The sequence below is a fragment of the Papio anubis genome, chromosome 3, assembly GCF_008728515.1.
Source record: "Papio anubis isolate 15944 chromosome 3, Panubis1.0, whole genome shotgun sequence".
In the NCBI taxonomy this organism is placed as follows: domain Eukaryota; kingdom Metazoa; phylum Chordata; class Mammalia; order Primates; family Cercopithecidae; genus Papio; species Papio anubis.
In genome coordinates, this window is record NC_044978.1 from 115,635,759 (window position 1) to 115,654,726 (window position 18,968).

General features: G+C 36.5%; 1 protein-coding gene across 1 annotated transcript in view; it reads right to left on the reverse strand.

The window, feature by feature from the left end:
• The window catches only part of GC (GC vitamin D binding protein), a 43,843-nt gene extending 27,546 nt beyond the window's left edge, over positions 1–16,297 (reverse strand). Inside the window, exons 1-3 of the mRNA XM_009206962.3 lie at positions 15,926–16,297; positions 1,253–1,322; positions 221–353 (exon numbers count right to left, since the gene is read on the reverse strand). Of these exons, the coding sequence (XP_009205226.1) occupies positions 221–353; positions 1,253–1,322; positions 15,926–16,031 (309 nt within the window). The 5' untranslated portion in view covers positions 16,032–16,297. The remainder of the gene's footprint in view (positions 1–220; positions 354–1,252; positions 1,323–15,925) is intronic.
• Positions 16,298–18,968: the final 2,671 nt, after the last annotated feature.

The following is an 18,968-nucleotide window of genomic DNA, read 5'->3' on the forward strand; positions in this document are numbered from 1 at the left end:
CTATGACCCAGTTTTCTCATTTGAACCTTGTAGGAATAATGGCTAATATTGACTCTTTATGTTAGAATAAACCAGGCTCTAAAGACAACAGGCTTCATATTTCCCCAAAACTAGGAATAAGTGGAGTTGCTGTCTAAAATTTTTTCAACACATGGTATAAAGTCCTATTTTGGCTTACTTCTCTGGGCTGCCACAGAGACGGGCAACCACAGAAACCTACCCTGGTGTCATAGCAGTCAGGGTCAGCCCCTTCCGCACAGCAGGCTTCGGTCAAGGAGACAACTTCCTTCACAAGCTGGCTGACCTGTTCAAACGTGCCACTGGGAAATTTTCTACTGTACAGAACTAGTGACCTGAGGGGCAAATAAGAAAATATATCAATTAGAACTGAAACTTTTTTTTTTTTGAGACAGAGTCTTGCTCTGTTGCCCAGGGTGGAGTACAGTGCTGTGATCTCAGCTCACTGCAATCTCCGCCTCCTGGGTTCAAGTGATTTACCTGCCTCAGCCTCCCGAGTAGCTGAGACTACAGGTGCGCACCACCACACCTGGCTAATTTTCATATTTTTAGTAGAGACAGAGTTTCACCATGTTGGCCAGGATGGTCTAGATCTCTTGACCTCGTGATCTGCCCTCCTCGGCCTCCCAAAGTGCTGGGATTTCAGGCATGAGCCACTGTGCCCAGCCAGAACTGAAACTTTTTTTTTACATTTTGGCACATAAATACGAAACCTGTTCAATGTTTAAATGAAATATTGTACACATTTACTTCTTTATTTGACTACTGAAAAAAATGAGGTTTAATTTAAAAAGCAGATTTTGTTCTTGGCAAATTTATCTTGGAAAACAGTAGAAATTGAACTTAGGGCTTCCATCAAACCAGTCTGGTGTTGTCCTTCTTAAGCCTCCCCAAATGTAGTTGCTCTGCACCTCATTGCCTTGGTTTCCCAGATTCCTGGAATGTACTGTTGCATTTTAATTGAAATTAGAAAGCTATGCTTTACGTATTATCTTTGAACTCATTCATAAACTTACTGGTGACAAATTCTTAGACCGTGGTAACAAAAGGTCAACTGGAATCTCTGGCTGTCCTTAATTTGCTTGACTCCTGTGCCTACATTGGGCCTGGGGCTCTGTCCTCTTACTCTTGGCAAGGATTAAGGATTAACCTCCATGCTGAGTCAAAGTTACCTCACACTCAGTTTTGTCCAAGATCAAATCACCAAGAGAGGGAGTGGCTACTGCACACTTACAAGGATGTGAAGTCCTCCTTTCCCAGATGGGTGAATTCCTTGCAGACTTTATTCTTTTCATAATCCCGGCCTAGGAGGCAGAAATAGAAAAATTTGTATGTTTCCCCTTTTGATGACTATTATGTTACATGTACTTGTATAAAGTGATCTTCCACGTGGCCTATGGTGAAAGTTGCATTTTCTCAATGTTAATATGCAATTTCATATTTTGGGGGCCTTTCTAGCTCTTCTGTCACATCAGGCCACAATTTTATGGCATTCTGTTATATTTTAGTCACCAGCAGAACCAAAGGAGAGAGTAAACTAATACTGAACATAGGTGAGGCAAATGATACATGTCGACTAGTGAGTCGGAAGCTATTGATATGGCAACTGTTAGGACCTATCTTTATAATGATACCTCAATGAGAATTGTTTTCCTTGCCTCCCTCTTTCCCACCCTGCTTCCTCCCTTCTTTCTTTTATTGTCTCAGTTTTACCTAAGTCCTGAAAAGAAAAAAAGAACAACAAATAAGTGGAGAGTGTCTCCACTCCAAGGTGAGGGGCTGGCGCCACTAATGCAGGACTTTAAAGGAGGTACAAGAGAGTTAGTGCTGCCACCCGTGCTCTGCTACTCGGCTCCTGGCTGTCTAAGGGAAAGCTAGGAATTCAGCTGGGGACAAGGTGGAAATCAGGTAAAGAATATTTTGGACAAAGTTAGTGTGGTGAGTCTGGGGGATGGTAGGGAATGTTTCCTTTCACTTTCACATAGTGACAAGGGCTTCAAGACACCACTCAGCGCTTGACAGGGGACTCTTGGAGTTTGGGGTGTAATGGACAGGTGTCTGATTCAGGTTGGAGAAATCTAGAGGGCGATGGGCTTGCTCCTCCAAGTGGCCTGGAGAACAAGGCAGAAGACTGGGTGGGAAGCTGTTGTGTGACCTGCAGACCTGATGTAGCTCAAGCAGGAGAGTGATCTGGCCAGGAGTTTTCTTAAATGTATTTCCCCCAGTCCCAGCTCCATCCCCAAAAAAGTGCTATCTACAGAGCACTGGACTGCCAACAGTTGGGTCTCTGTGTGGAGGTAGACAATTTGAAAACCAGGGGCCCAGAGGAGACGCTTAAGGTGCCAGCTGCATATTCGAGATCTCCAGGAATAACGAGGGAGAGAGATCACCAAAGAACACAGTAAGAGAAAACGGTAGCTTTGCACACCTTCATAACCAGAGGAGACAACCTTGGCTCACCATGCTGCCCACTGAAATTTTTGTCCATTGAATTGAGTTTTTCCTGCTGCTATCTCTCTTACTAGCTTCTCCTTTCCTGTGTTATCCCTGGAGGAGCTAGAAGCAACCTAGAGAGTAGGAGGAAGCAGGAAAAGAGAATAGGCAAAGAAGACGAGAGGCAGGTATCTGTGTCCTCCTTTCCCACCACAGGCAACAGGACAGAAACAGTCCTGAATGGGGGATTAGCTTCAACTTTCAATGAACTAAAACATTTTTGACTATTAAATACAACTAGGCACTCTCACGATGAAATGACATTGGTATTTGAGAGGGAACAGAAAAATCACAGGACCTACTCTTGAGTTCATTCACGCTACAGGGAAAAGCTAGTTACTGCAGAGGGAGATGAGTTCTTTACTAATCATGAGACCTTCTTGTTCAGCATGTCCATCACATATGTGAGAACACATCAGTCAGTGTTCTCCTAACCTGACTCATCATTTATGCAAATAAGCCTAGGAAATTTCCCTCCTGTGATGTTATATCTTCTGGAAAAATGTAGGAAGTATATAAATGGCCTACTCTCTGTTTTAAGTGGCTTCAACTTTTAGTGGTTTGTCCTTCTCACTTTAAATGTTGGGAAAGCTATCTCAGGTGACATGATGGTAACTGCTGTCAGGCATTAATCCCAAAGATGTCCTCTCCTCTCTAACAGTCACAATTCTATGGAAGACTGTGTAAACATATGCCTGGGTGGAAATTTCTATCTGATGGCTTGCAGCAGAGGTGGTGGTGATTGTATACAGACTTGAAAGGGTTGAATTTTTTTTTTTTAAGATTCTCTTTAGGACTCATCAAATTAATGTCACCTGTTTAATGTCACATTGCCTGTAAAGGAAGCAGTCGCAGCATGTATTTTTTTGGATGGATGTCCCCCAAAATATTTTTGAGGTGAGAAAAGTCAGATTTGGTAATTGTGAGAAAAAGATATTCTTCAGTAGCACTTTTTAACAAGAGACTTACTCAATCGCCCTCAAAAACACCTGGAAGGTGGAAAAGAACACGCATACCTGAATCCTGAGTCTGATGTTATTCTGGCAACCAGGACAAGGCCGTAGGGTTGATACAGCTAATTGTCAGTGGAACGAAAACAGCCACTTGCAACAAACCTCTGTTTTGTCTGAGAACCTTCACATCAAGTACATTTTCTGAAATGTATTGATTAGTTTACAAGGTTGGATATTGTGACACGTTCCAAAGGTTAAGCAAGGCAGAAAACTTCCAGTATTCATTAATGGTATTCTATGGAATTGAAGACTAGAACACAGAGAAAAAGAATTGGGGCTGGAACTGTCCTCATGTGGTGATGACTGTACTTACGATGTCAATAGTTGTTTTAGTTTGCTCCTAAAGCAGAGCTAGGAAAAATGGCTGGCAGTTATATGGCAGTAGATTTTAGTTCAGTGTAAGCAATCTTTATTCCAACTGTGGCTATTTTATAACTGAAATGAAAGCAGCCTTTTGAAGAGGTGAGTTTGTTTTATCATTGTAAATATCAAAATAGATTTAAACAACAGTATATTGTAAAGATCCCTGAATTTAGTACAATGTATCCTCATCATCTATAAGATCACTTGCTGGGGATTATAAACTCGTCTCTTTTAAAAATAGTGAGAGATTATAAGGAATATTTTTTTCCCATGGCTTACTGTGTTTTAAGACACACACAAAATAGCTCTAATAAGAACTTCTTTTCCTTATAATAAATAGGAGCTAAGTTTGTTTAAATTCACCCTACAAAATGGAAGAGGTTATTTTTATTAGTACTTCTCTTGTGACCATTCAATAACATGCAAAGTGAAATCCTGTATTCAAATGGGGTACCCCCAATGAACATTTTGAGAAATATTTTGTTTCTAACCTTCCAGATTCCAATTTCTCATTTCACTAAAAATGTAACGTTTCATTTAGTATATTATGGGAATGTGAGTGTGCATGTGAAGGTAGTGTAAATGGGCATTGCATGTTATCTCATTAAATCATTTGAATTGAATTAACTATTTGTGTTTGCACACAGCACTTTAGAATTCATGGGCATTATATACTGCTTTAGTTAGAATGCAAACTGATGAGAGAAAAGTTGGAAACTGGGTGGACTGCATAAGGCTTAAAGTGGTTTTGAAACTATTTTTGCTGGAACATTCAGCCTTGGGCATAACAGGAAGCAACAGAGGAAGCTCAAGAGGGATATTGAGAAAGCTCAGAATTAGAATATAAAAATAACCTGTAGAGGAAGCCGTTGCACCATGATCTTTCAGGTGAACTACCCAAAATGTACTTCTGATAAAATAATTTTATTAATGTATTTGTCCAAAGAGAAGATATCTAGCTTACAAGAGAAAGCCAACGTATGTTAATCATTGTCTCAATTTGCAAATATAGCAAATAAATACTAAAGTTAATTTGCAATGTGATTACTACGAATTGATTCCCCATTCCATGGAATACTGTTTAATAAATGTTTTTAGTGTAAAACCAGTTGAGCCCACTCCAATTCATACAGTTAAATCCTGTCTCAAATGAACTGTAAATTATATGCTCTGTTTTCAAATGTACCATTTGGTTATAAAGAAGGTGATTTGGACTTTGATATGGCCCTAGTAAATATTGGCATAATCTTAGTGACTCTGATGAAATCACTTTCACATCAAGTGACCCCCCACAGTACTAAGTGTTTACTAATTTCACCAACAGAATTTTTGCCTTTTGTGATAGCATGTACCACTTTTTATCTATATTGTGAAACATTCTGGTAAGTCTTGTTTAATTCTGAACTTTTGAAAGCCAGTGTGATTTATTTTCAGGAAATCTTTGCTGCTTCAGGCACTTTACCTCTGCCAACAGAGTTGACAATATTCATTCATACATGCAACAGGTATTTTGTGAGGCTTACTTTGTGCCAGGCATTGGGTTCAATATTGAATCTGAGCATACAGTGGAGCCCAAAATAGACACATCCTTGCCCTTATGTAACTTTCGTTCCAATGGGGATAGCTAATAAGATACTGTCTTGTTACAAAGTTTATTATAGTAGGTATTTGCATGCCTTCACTTTTACTAGTCTTTCACTAAAACCTAATTTGGTTCCCTAGAACAGTTATTTGTATACCAGGAACATAAATGGATCCTAAATAACAATGACATAAATAAGTGCTCATATAGGATGCTAGGAACTGTCTCAAATTGCTGTTTTCCTATTGTTTTCTGGAGAATCATGGGCTTTAACAGCTCTGTTGGGCATTTTATATTTTCACAATTTAATTTCTTTGACATTTTTATTTCTATTCTGTACTGACACAAAAGTTCAGTATATTTGTTAGTATTTTTTAAAATAAATTTACCTTTTAAGAATATGGTTTGCAGTGTTTATTCAAACTAGTCAAGCATGATATTGTTGATTTCCCAGTAGTGAATTTACTTACATAGTAAACATTATTGAGTTGGTTTAGGAAGCTGATCTGGTTATAAGAGATTGCTATATCACTAGAAATATTGCCACTGAAAAAGTGTGAGCTTGAGTCAATGGAAAGAAATTCAACCCTTTTAATACTAAACCCAGAGACCCACATGACATCGATAGATAAACTAATCTAGAAGTTAATGGCACCTCGTAGTATGGTATCAGTGGAACAAACTGAGCATCCGTTCAGACTTTGAAAATTCAAACACAAATGAAAACAGCAAAAGATATATAATCATTGGGTTAATTACTCAGAAACTGCAACTGCAATAGGAGGCAGCATCACAGACTCACTCAAACTAATGTCCTTGGGTTCACCTCGGGTGGTTGCCTGTCCTTTGTGACACTCACCAAAGTCCCAGAGTGAGTATTTTTTTTTTTCTCCATGCATCTTATCCCACCTCTCTTCCTTTTTGTGGGTTGGTTACCTCCTCATCTATAATTGGTTTTATAAGAGTAAAGATAGAAGAGGAGGTTTCCCTCTTCCACTTTTGGGATGGATAAAGATGATATCCCCTGCATTTAACTTGGAAGCTCAGAATACATTGAAGCACTTAAGTTCTAAAGCAATATAGGAATACATAATAATAACATCATGATAACAATTAAAATTTGAGTGCCAACAATTTGGTGGTACGGTTTTAAATATTTGACATATATTACCTGCTTTAATCCTCACAAAAATTCTATGAGGTTTGTGGTTATCACAGTTTACATCCCATGTTTACTACCTATTTTTATGCATCATTTTAAGAACTTCATTTCTGTATTTAAATTATTTCTATGAAAATTGTATTTTAAATTCTAAATAACATATAACTTTTTGAGCACATTTTGTCCATGAGTTAGATAATTACTCTATTGAAATTTAGTGCTCTTCATTTTATGGTATCGAAAGATTCATTATTATTCATGCCTGTCTAAAATCTTAATCTCAGACTATCAGTCCTGGAAGTCATTCTTATTCTTCATTTTCTCTCTTTAAAAAAAAAAAGTTTGCAGGGTTTGGCACAGGAAAACAGAAAGGTAAGCAGGTTAGTTGAAAGACTCAGACGCTTTGGTCTTAGTAGAGACAGAGACTTGAAGTAATACTCACTAGACGTTTGCTGATAGATCTTATAAAGGAGGCATATGCTAATATTTCCTTTAAGCAAAATTGTCCTTATTTTCCATGAAAGTACTTTGAGGGAAAAGCTCATGTCTAAATTTTTAGGTCCTGGATGCTTGGCACAATTCTGGACATTCCCATAAAAGTCACTTCATTAAGCAAGTATTATAAAATCTGAAGAAAGTATCATTCATCAAGGGATGGCACAGTCATAGTTCCACATGGCACTCCTTTGATAAGGTGATATAAACAGTAAGTGGTGGTGATTCTGCCTCCCTGGCTAGCTGCATATGATCTATCTCAATTAAAACTTGAGAAAACATCAACTCAAAATGGATTAAAGTCTTAAATGTAAGACCTGACACTATTAAATGAATACAAGAAAACATAGGGGAAAAACTTCATGATGTTGGTCTAGGCAATGAGTTTTTTGGACATGACCCTGAAATCACAGTCAACAAAAGCAAAAATAGGCAAATCGGGTTGCATCATCTTAAAAGGCTACTGCACAGCAAAGGAAAAATTAACAAAGTGAAGAGACAACCCACAGAGTAGGAGATAATATTTGCAAACCACATGTCTGATAACAGGTTAATATACAAAATATGTAAAGAACTCAAACAACTCAATAACAAGAAAATGAATAACCCATTTAAAACATTGGCAAAGAACCCAAACATACATTTCTCAGAAGAAAACATACAAATGACCAACAGGTTCATAAAAAATGTTCAACATCAGGAATCATTAAAGAGATGCAAATTAAAACCACAATGAGATATCACCTCACACCTGTTAGAATGGCTATTGCCAGAAAGATTGAAAGATAAGCATTGGCAAGTATGTGGAGAAAAGGGAACTCTTTTCCACTGTTGGTGGAAATATACATTAGTATAGTCATTATGGAAAACAGTATGGATGTTTCTCAAGAAACTAAAAATAGAATTACCATAGGATTTAGCAATACCACGTCTGGGTATTAATGAGTTGAAGGAATGTCTGCTCTCCCATGTATACTGTAGCATTATTCACAGCTACAAAGATACTGAAACAACCTAAGTATCCATCAACAGATTAATGGATAAAGAAAATGTGATGTATTTACACAATTGAATACTATTCAGCCTTAAAAAGAGAAGGAAGGGAATTCTGTCATTTGTTATAACATGGATGATCCTGGAGAACATTATGTTAAGTAAAATAAGCCAGGTACAGAAAGAAAAACACTGCACTATATTATACATGGAATCTGAAAAAGTTGAACTCACAGAAGACTGAATTGATGGTTACTAGCGACTTCAGGGAGAAGAGGAGGGAGGGAATGAGGAGCTGCGGGGAAAATAGTGCAAAATTTCAGTTAGACAGGAGATTTCAGTTAGTTAGACAAAATTTCAGTTAGTTTTGGGATCGATTGTGCGTCAGGGTGACTATAGTTAATCATGCATTTTATATTTCAGAATAACCTGAGTAAATTTCAAATGCCTCACAAAAAATGATAAGCAGTGAGATGATAGAGGAGTTCATTGATGATTTTGTCATTCCCTATTACATACAGATATCAAACTATTCCATTGTGCCCCAGAAACGTATGTAATTATAATTTGCCAATTAAAAAACAATACATTTTAAACCAGAAAACACTGTGCATGGGTGATTTCCTTTCACCGTTTCTGTCAACATACACATCTCAATGACTACTGAAGTTATAACTGTATAAACCGAAATCAAATTATGCAATCTAACGGAGAGGATATATTGTACATGTATCATTATTTATGTCTCTGTCATCACATATGTTTTTGTCAAACAGATTCCCCGAGCCATTTAAATGCATATTAAGTCCAACAGATAGCATTATCTTGTATAGGAAAATTTCTATTTCAAAGATTAGTCATTTATCTTTTTAAAATTATAAGAAGTAGATATTTGTATATTAATTTTTAGTATGGTCAAAACAGTTTTATAGTGCTTGTCTGCTAGGTGTTGTGTTAGCAAGATTTTTTTTTATGAATGGAATATAATTTTCTAATTTTCTTATTAAATCTCAGTGAGAAACTGAAGGCGTATTATAGGACAGTTGTAAGAGCTATAATTTAAATGGGAAATTTTACTGTCAAGTACTCAATACTATTTTGTGTTACCCATTGTGATATACCTTGCTTTAAGTGCTTTTATAGCACTTCATTTGTCTTAGTAAGGCTAAAGAGAGCCTTTTAAACAAAGGAATTAATAATGAGCTTTGCAGTATCATGTAGATGGAAAATGGAATGCCAATGTTTTCTACAGGATATTAATTCTAGATATTACATTTCAATTGTCAACTGGATATAATTCCTTAGGCACACTTACTAAGAAAACTTAAAAGGAGCACTCACTTCAATGTTAGCCTAGTCAACAATCCAACTATGTATTTTGTTATTTATATTTTTTAACGTCTAGTATGTGTTTGTCAAATAAAAGTATGCTCATTTTAAAACCAATTATTACCTAACATTTGAAAATATCAAAATAACAAATTTACTTTCATGTGTAGTCAAATTTGAAGACTGAAATGTGTTATTCTAAGACTGTGCTCTTGCTATTGTATTTTTTAATATATAACAAAATCACAGTTATTTCCATATAAAAATATTCTCACTCATAAGTGGGAGTTGAACAACAAGAACACATGGACACAGGGAGGGGAACATCACACAGTGGAGCCTATCGGGGGTTGGGGATTAGGGGAGGGATAGCATTAGGAGAAATACCTACTGTAGATGACAGGCTGATGGGTGCAGCAAACCACTATGACACGTGTATACCTATGTAACACACCTGCAGGTTCTGCACATGTATCCCAGAACTTAAAGTATATATATGTATATGCACACTTTATATATATACACAAACATATATATATATGTAACCCATGCAGGAATTCAGCTGGATCAGCAGATATGAATGTGAAGGACATGTGTAACTATGTAACACTCCTTGTATATTCCAATATACCTTTCTAAATCAGCTTTCAGAAAAAAGTTATGTAAGTTTCACTTCTCCAGGATGAAAAACACAATTGGTTAAATGTAAACACATTTAAACAATTCATATGTGATTTCATTTACAGAGAATAAAAATGGCTAGTAACTAATTATTTTGCCTATTTTAAATGTAAAGATACAATCATTTGTTAATATTATTTTCTTTAGGTAGTGTTAAACCTCAAGGTACTATTTTAATATGACACCCAGGTTAGCAAGTCCAAATGCTTGTAGGATCTAGGAACCATACAAGTTACATTTGATCCAGGGGAAGAAAGCATTAAATGCCCAATGGTGAGAACTGAATGTTTAGTCCAAAAGGAGGAGTGGCAATTCAGCTCCAGTTCATCATTGCCATGTGAAAATTCGACCCTTATTACCACATATTCCTATGTTTCCAGAGAAGCTAGAAATCTAGATTTTTATGTGGAATCTCCAGGTTTTAAAATGTTGACAAGTTAAATGAGACTTTAAAGACAGACTTAGATAAACTTTGTTGGCCCAAACCATGAGGGCGAAAGAAAACATCTATAGGAGTCTGTATTTTATCATGATTTAAGACAGAGACTTTGGATACAGACCACCTGGATTTGAGTTCCTTCTTCCCTGGGTAATAGTGATACCACTGGCAAGTTGCTTATCTTCTCTGTTCTTCCTCAGTTTTTTCATTTGTAAAATGAAGATGATCGTATCCTCAGGAAACAGAATATTGCTGTCAGTTATTATTATTATTATTAGCTAATCCAGTTAGTTTGTGATCATTGTTATACACATGAGTGTTATATATATATATATATGTACATAGCTATCTACACACACACACACACAAACAAACGTACACCGACACATCAGTTACCTACTGGGAACGTGGCATCATATGAAAGAAAACTCTAAAGTCACCAATCTTTAAGGAACTTGAGTCTGATGGTAGACATAAGTACACAAAATCCCAATTTTGTAATATTACACAAAAATTTATTGAACACCTACTAAATGCCAAGTAGTGTTCTATAACTGGGAATTACAGGAAATAACAAAAGTTCGTAATTTCACAAAGCTTACATTCTACATTTGTTACAAGAAGCAAATGAACAACCAGTGATAAGGTAAGGTACTAGGTGCTAAAAAGAAAAAATAAATCCAAGTAAGGGGATAGAAGATAATGGAGTGGTAGGTGTTATTTGTGGTAGGTTGGCTAGGGAAGCCCCCTCTGTAAATAGACTTGGAGTAGATGTCTGAAGAAGGTGAGGAAGGGAGCTATGGGAATATCTGGACAATTAATGTTCCAGGAATAGAGAAGAGGTAATGCAAAGCCCTGAGGTACAAAGGACTTAGAGTGTGAGATAATGTGGAGGCCAGTGCGGTCAGATCAGAATGAATGAGAAAAATAGGAGAGAGAGAGAGAGAGAGAGAGAGAGAGGGAGAGGAAGCAATGGGTAGAATGAAGAAGTTAGGTGACCAAAAATATTGGGGAAGGGCATCATCAATTCCTTTTAGAAGTTTCTTCATCTTGTCTTCTCCTAAATAGATTAAGCTGATGACATTTTAGAGAGTGCACACACTTATCCTTATAATACATAATGGTGACTGCATATGTGGCATTGCACCTGATATCAATAAGATGAAACATTGCTATTGATTTTCAGGGAGGTTAATATTGCTCTCAATGAGAGCTGTATGACTTCAGCCCTTGTGTAGGGCTGTTTTGACAGGGAAGGAAGAGAAGGAAAAGCGTAGCTCACCCACTAACCCAAAGAGAACTTTCTTCTTGCAGTTTTATATCATGTTTAATAAAAAAAAAAAATGCTGTGAATGAAATGCTTAAAGCAAAAAGGAAAATGTTCATAACAGAAACCTGTTTCTGCCAACAGCTCTTATCAACTGCAGTGGTTTATTTCCTGTTGGCATGATTAACTTAATAATTTTCTAGCTATGTCACAAGCATCTGATCTTTGACAAACCTGACCAAAACAAGAAATGGGGAAAGGATTCCCTATTTAATAAATGGTGCTGGGAAAACTGGCTAGTCGTATGTAGAAAGCCAAAACTGGATCCCTTCCTTACACCTTATACAAAAAATTAATTCAAGGTGGATTAAAGACTTAAATGTTAGACCTAAAACCATAAAAACCCCAGAAGAAAAGCCAGGCAATATCATTCAGGACATAGGCATGGTCAAAGACTTCATGACCAAAACACCAAAAGCAATGGCAACAAAAGGCAAAACAGACAAATGGGATCTAATTAAACTAAAGAACGTCTGCACAGCAAAAGAAACTACCATCAGAGTGAACGGGCAACCTACAGAATGGGAGAAAATTTTTGTAATCTACCCATCTGACAAAGGGCTAATACCCAGAATCTACAACGAACTTAAACAATATTACAAGAAAGAAAAACAACCCCATCAAAAAGTGGGCAAAGAATATGAACAGATACTTCTCAAAAGAACACATTTATGCAGCCAACAGACACATGAAAAAATGCTCATCATCACTGGCCATCAGAGAAATGCAAGTCAAAACCACAATGAGATACCATCTCATACCAGTTGGGATGGCAATTATTAAAAAGTCAGGAAACAACAGATGCTGGAGAGCATATGCAGAAATAGGAACACTTTTACACTGTTGGTGGGAGTATAAACTAGTTCAACCATTGTGGAAGACAGTGTGGCGATTCCTCGAGGATCTAGAACTAGAAATACCATTTGACCCAGCCATCCCATTACTGGGGATATACCCAAAGGATTATAAATCATGCTATTATAAAGACACATGCACACATATGTTTATTGTGGTACTATTCACAATAGCAAGGACTTGGAACCAACCCAAATGTCCATCAATGATAGACTGGATTAAGAAAATGTGGCATATATATACCATGGAATACTATGCAGTCATAAAAAAGGATGAGTTCATGTCCTTTGCAGGGACATGGATGCAGCTGTAAACCATAATTCTGAGCAAACTATCACAAGGACAGAAAACCAAACACCACAAGTTCTCACTCATAGGTGGGAGTTGAACAATGAGAACACTTGGACACAGGGTGGGGAACATCACGGCCTGGGCCTGTCATGGGGTGGGGGGGCAGGGGGAGGGATAGCATTAGGAGAAATAACTAATGTAAATGTGGAGTTAATGGGTGCGGCAAACCAACATGGCACATGTATACCTATGTATCCAACCTGCACGTTGTGCACATGTACCCTAGAACTTAAAGTATAATAAAAAACAAAAGAAAACTTGAATGGAAAAAAAAAGAAAAGAAGAAAATGCAAAAAAAAAAATTATTTTTAGTGCTCTGTTAACAGTGTAACTTAAAACAGATTTTTTTTGGTGTAGTTTAATTTTAAAAATCAATTTTTATAAATGTTTCCTGATCATTAAAGGTAACTTCTCTATCTGCAAGTTAAAAAAAAAACCATTTTGTAGCTGTATCACTAGTCTTTGTTACTTGGTTTCTTTGGAAGGGAAGAGGGAAAGATACATTGTATATTAATATTCCATCCATTTCAGTCCTAGGGGAAGAAGCCTCTTGTAGGCAACTGGCGAAGACTGCCTTGTTGCTTCTCATAAGGTAGCAAAAGTGGACATTTTCTTATGACACTACCCAGATTTAGCAGGATAAGTAAGCTCTTTTCTCCAAGATGTACCCAGTGGCTTGGGAACAAGATTTCCAATGTTGTTTGATAGGAGAGGGCTGGCTTAACTGGAGCCTGTCCAGTAAAGGTTCATCCGTAACAGTATCTATTTTAGACCCAAGGTTTCCAAAGAATAGTTCCATAGGTATAGACATTGTAGAAAAGAGTCAATATGTTGAGACACTCAGAGTTAGATAAGATTTCTTTCCTGTAGTGTTTCTCAGAACCTTTAGGACAACAAAGGCATTGATCGTGAAACCACCAAGGAGGAATAAAGTATGGTTCATTTCTTAAATATGTTTGCTCACAGAAACTTCTTTTCAAGATAAGTCTTGAACGTTATATATTTTTAAACAGGTGCTTAAATAAATGCTGTGAGTGGTCAGCTCTCTGGAACTATCACAGCTAGAGAAAACTGCAATCCAAACCAATCCCCCACAAAACAAGGATATTCAGAACCTAAGAGTCCTCAGAACTCCCTTAATCTGTACACTTTGTAACTTCCTGCCAGGAGAGAACACAGCTAGCTTCTAAGTAAACTGCTGACTTGGTCTTTGGGTCATGCTCAGGTATTAGAGAATAGAGAATTGATAGATCAGGACTACTCCCCCCAAATATTGAATATTAATGCTTACAAGTGTATTATGTATGTCTCAAGATATCATCTGGAATATGGCACATTGGTTATAAGAATGAAGCTTAGATCTTCAAGAGGACTGACTGGAGGTTTTTAGCATCCATTTCATCAGAATCTGAGCACTGCTGAGAATGTTGAAGTAGAGATTGCAGAATGCTCTGTTATTCTCCAAAGGACAGTGTCATTCTTTGAGGTGAAGCCAGTGCACACCTATTGAGTAAGTAGTCTAAGATGGTGATTCATGCTCCTGGTTATGGCCTCCATATATAATTCCAATTCCTAGCCATTATTGGACCTTCTGTGTTTGAAGATCCTGATCTGAACCTGCTTCAGTAGGATTTTTCAGGATCAGATCTGCCCCAGTAAATCCTTGGCCAAAAGAATAAGACTTAAAGGGATTTCTTGGAACAAGGCCTATTCAGAGGTCTTATAAGGGACACAATTTATGTTGCTTTTTTATACCCTGCACTGTCTGGGAAAGACTTTGTAGTCTTACCTAAGGACGCATAGCTTACTTAAGAATTGATGGGTAAGACAAGAGTTAAAATAATTTGAATGATCATAGTAAGATCAAGGAAAAGTAAATGTAAGAAGAATAATAAAAAGTCAAGAGCAAGGTTATGCATGTCACAGTTAATAACTGATAATTCCTGAGAACACACACTTTATTCCACTGGTAAAATACATTACTAATATGAATAATAGTGTTTCAATTAGGTGAGGCTGTTAACCAACAGCACTAAATGAAAAACTTAATTTTACAAAGCAGGATAAATGCAGATTTCCCTTGTGAACATTAAAGAATCAGCCAGAAAAGTAAATTGAACTAATTATGAAAAGTTTCCCAGCTGTAGAATTCATAAAGTTGTATACTTCACATAATCTTAGTTTGTGTCATGTAAAAAAGTTTTTAAACATTGCCCAAAGATGAAGACACCATCTGAAGAATAATTTTAATGAAAAATATATCTCAATTATATTATTTGTGGTTGTGTTTCATAGCTATAGAAAAATTTTATGTGAGGGGTATTTTTAAAAATACCGTGCATTTTCAAATATTGCATGTATAGGATTCGTTTAAGGGGATCAAAGGAATCTCTAAGTTGACATCATGCATCATTGTCATGGCATATTACACTCTCAATGGTAATAAATATTTGAAGTCTTAGTAAATGCTTAATGGTGGATCACAGTCTTTATTTGCATTATCTTGTAACAATTAGCAAATGTCTAATTTTAAATCATTCTCTTTAGGTCTTGCTTATCAACAAAGGAGGGATGGATAATTGACAAATTATATAACTACATTTGCTTTCTTTGACAAAATTCTTGTGTTGATTTTTTTGTAGATTCCAATTCAACATTACATGGCATTGTGGAGCTCTGATCAATGCCCCTATGGTCCTTATGCCTCTCCCCAACATATTCACCAGTTCTTCTGTTTCTTACATTTTATTTCATTTTTTAAGTGATACTATAAAGTTAAACTAGTAAGAGTTCCTGTAAATGGTCACAACAAAAGAAATCTTACCTCTCTCTAAAGCATGTCCAAATGCCACAGCAAGCAGTAATACCAGGACCCTCTTCATTTTTCTACCAGAGTCTTGCAGCACCTCCTGTCTCCTGTAGGTGACCATGTAAATGGTGGCAGCCAAAAATAATTGGTTTTCTTTTTACGAAGATTCCTGACTATGAATTAATCAATTATTAATCTCTACACAGAAGTAAGGGGCTGTTATCTTTGGCCCAAAAGAGATAAAATAATATCAATCAAGGTAAATAGACACCTTGGGGATACTGTAGTGGAAAATCTAGGAGATTTTAATCATTAACTTTGTCAAACTGCAAAAGAGCCAAGGTATATAGATTATTTTCCACTGCTGTTCCTCACTAAAGTTTACTTAATATGTTAGTAATGGACACCTTCTCCCCCCGTATAGGGCTATGTGTCTTCTTTGGACACCCCACCTTTCTCATATGCAAGTGGAAAATTGGAAACTCTCTCTTTACCTCTCTGCCTCTCTTTGTTTAAGTCTACTACAAATAAGCATTACCTTAAAATATTGCAGATCAGATGTTCTAAGTAATAAGGGGAAAAAAGAGTTAAAGCCAATTCAGCATAATATTTTAAATCCATAATTCTGATGCTATGAAGTAATTTTATTTGAGATGATGGCATAGTACTTTGTATTTCTATGCTATGTTACACTTTCTGAAGCACAGGCATATATATTAAAAATAACCTTTGAAGTGAGGCAAATAACTGGAGAGGTTAAATGGCTCACCACTGCCAATCATAAAAAGTTAGTGGCAAATATTGGACTCCCTACAGTGATTTTAAAGCTCCTTCTACTAATAGTTCACAACTAGTATATTTTATGGGCATGGAATTCGAGAGCTCAGAGAGGCCCTGTAAGACATGAAATCCAACATCTTCATTTTCCAGAAGAGTGAATTGAGCACTGGGTAAATTCTGCGACTTGTCTAGAGAGTCACAGGTAGACCATTCACTGGAATTAGATGAGTTCCACTCCTGGATTTTGCAGTAGCCCTCTTTTCAGGAAATGGTCAGGTTCAGGTTGTTACACAGGCTCTAAAATCAAATCCCTACTCAGCTTTCATAGCTGTGTAACCTTCGGAAATTTATTTTGCCCCTCTATGTTTCATTTTCCTCATATGCAACGTGGTGATAAGTCAGTACATTTGACACAACATTGCTATGAGGTTAATTAAGGTAATCTGGGTGCAGGGTTCATGGTAACATCCATCACATAGTGACATGGATTAATGTCACCTATTACTCTTATTCTAGTTCTTGCCACTTTCTCCCACTGGCATTCCAAATTTATAATATCTGAGAAGGTCAATGGAACTAATGAGGCCATTGGAACTCAGTGGAAGAGTTTAAAGCCAGTTCTGTGTCCAGGGTCTCACAGACAAGTGATTTAAAACTTCATGATCAACTCAGTAACCAAGAATTATCTACATGGGCAGAGCCTGTCAAAATTTCAGTAAACCAATTTAGGTGGTTACAGGTTTAGTCAGAGTTTCTATCTATATTGAAAATCCTTGGGTGTTATATTCAGAAAATAGAGTCCAGCTAGTTGGAAAAAGATACCTATGCCAGATCAAAGCACAAGGATCTCTGTAAGGCCAGTGGAAATCCATATGGTCAAGGAGATAGCTTTCTTGTCCAAGAGCCAACTCTATCCCTTCGAGGATCAACTTTCTGATTACTGTAAATCTAAATTTTCCGTTCCCTTTGGCTGAATTCTTAGTTTACTGTGCAAGTTAATTTAAAAGTGTATTTTACTCCTATGGCAAATTATTTGGAAATGAAACTCCAAATGAGTGTGAAAAAGTTTAAAAAGTACTCAGAACCCCAAAACTCAGAGAGGTAGTAACACATTACCATATTGCTACAGTTTTCTTTTTTCTTTAAGATATTATACTCTATTTATACTTCTGTATCCCTTTTATTCAACTGTATTTCAGTCATCTGATTAGTTCCATTAAAAAGACACACTCAGGTTATTTTCCACGAATTTTGATACAGAGTTTAAGATCTGCTCATTCTTTCATTTTTTTAAAAATTAAACTTTATCTCTGCTTTTGCAATAACATTTATCACGTTTGTTTAATGATAAACTACATGTAGCAAGAATTGCAACATCTCATTTAGATGCCCTCTTGAGAAATCTCTATACAAGCTGCCAAATGTATTCTCTTGACTGATTTTTTCTAAACGAAATTAGGCAAAACAGGCTAGTAGCTAAATATATGAGCCTTTTTTTTCAGTCTTATTTATGTAACTTTCCTTAATCTTTCAAATGTTGATTGCTTACTGTGATTCTAAAACTGGGAAGAAATAATCATAATTGGCCTAAATGAGAGGCCTCAAGCGACAATGATTACTCTAGTAAGTCAGATGGGGAAAAAATGGGTGAAAAAGACCAAATCAAACCTCCTCACATTGTCTATGACAGCAGCAGTTATAGCAACTCAGAAATGTATTACTGAAATATATATTTAACAAGATTTATTGAATATGTAAGCAGTAGAATTTTGCAGGAGCTGTTTTTCCTGTATAAAACTGATTTGAAGTAGCCTCTTTCCCTCTTTCCTGTGTTTCCATCTCGCCATTGGCTTCAGAGGAAACGCAGATCTCTCCCTAACTAGGGCTAGTTCCAGGCAAAATTGTGAGGCAGATAAAGCCTATCTTTAGTTCTTTTCTCTATCCCATGTCCCTTCTTTTAGTAAGGCTTAGTTACTAAAAGATAACACTGATACTTCTCTTTATCAGAACAGTATCTTTAACATTTTAATGCTGCCACAGGCTTCTTAAAAACTCTTACTGTACTCCTGTAGAAATGATCTTCTTCAGAATGATTTTGTCCAAGTGTTCTCTTCATTCAGATTCTCTTTATACTATTAAAATGCATTATCAGTATCTTTTCCTGATAAATGAACTGGTGAAATTGATATCAGTGGTTCGAAGCAACACCCTTAAAGTTGATGTACAGAGAGGAACAGAACACAATCCAGGTTTCAGGAAATTCTTATAGCCCAGATAT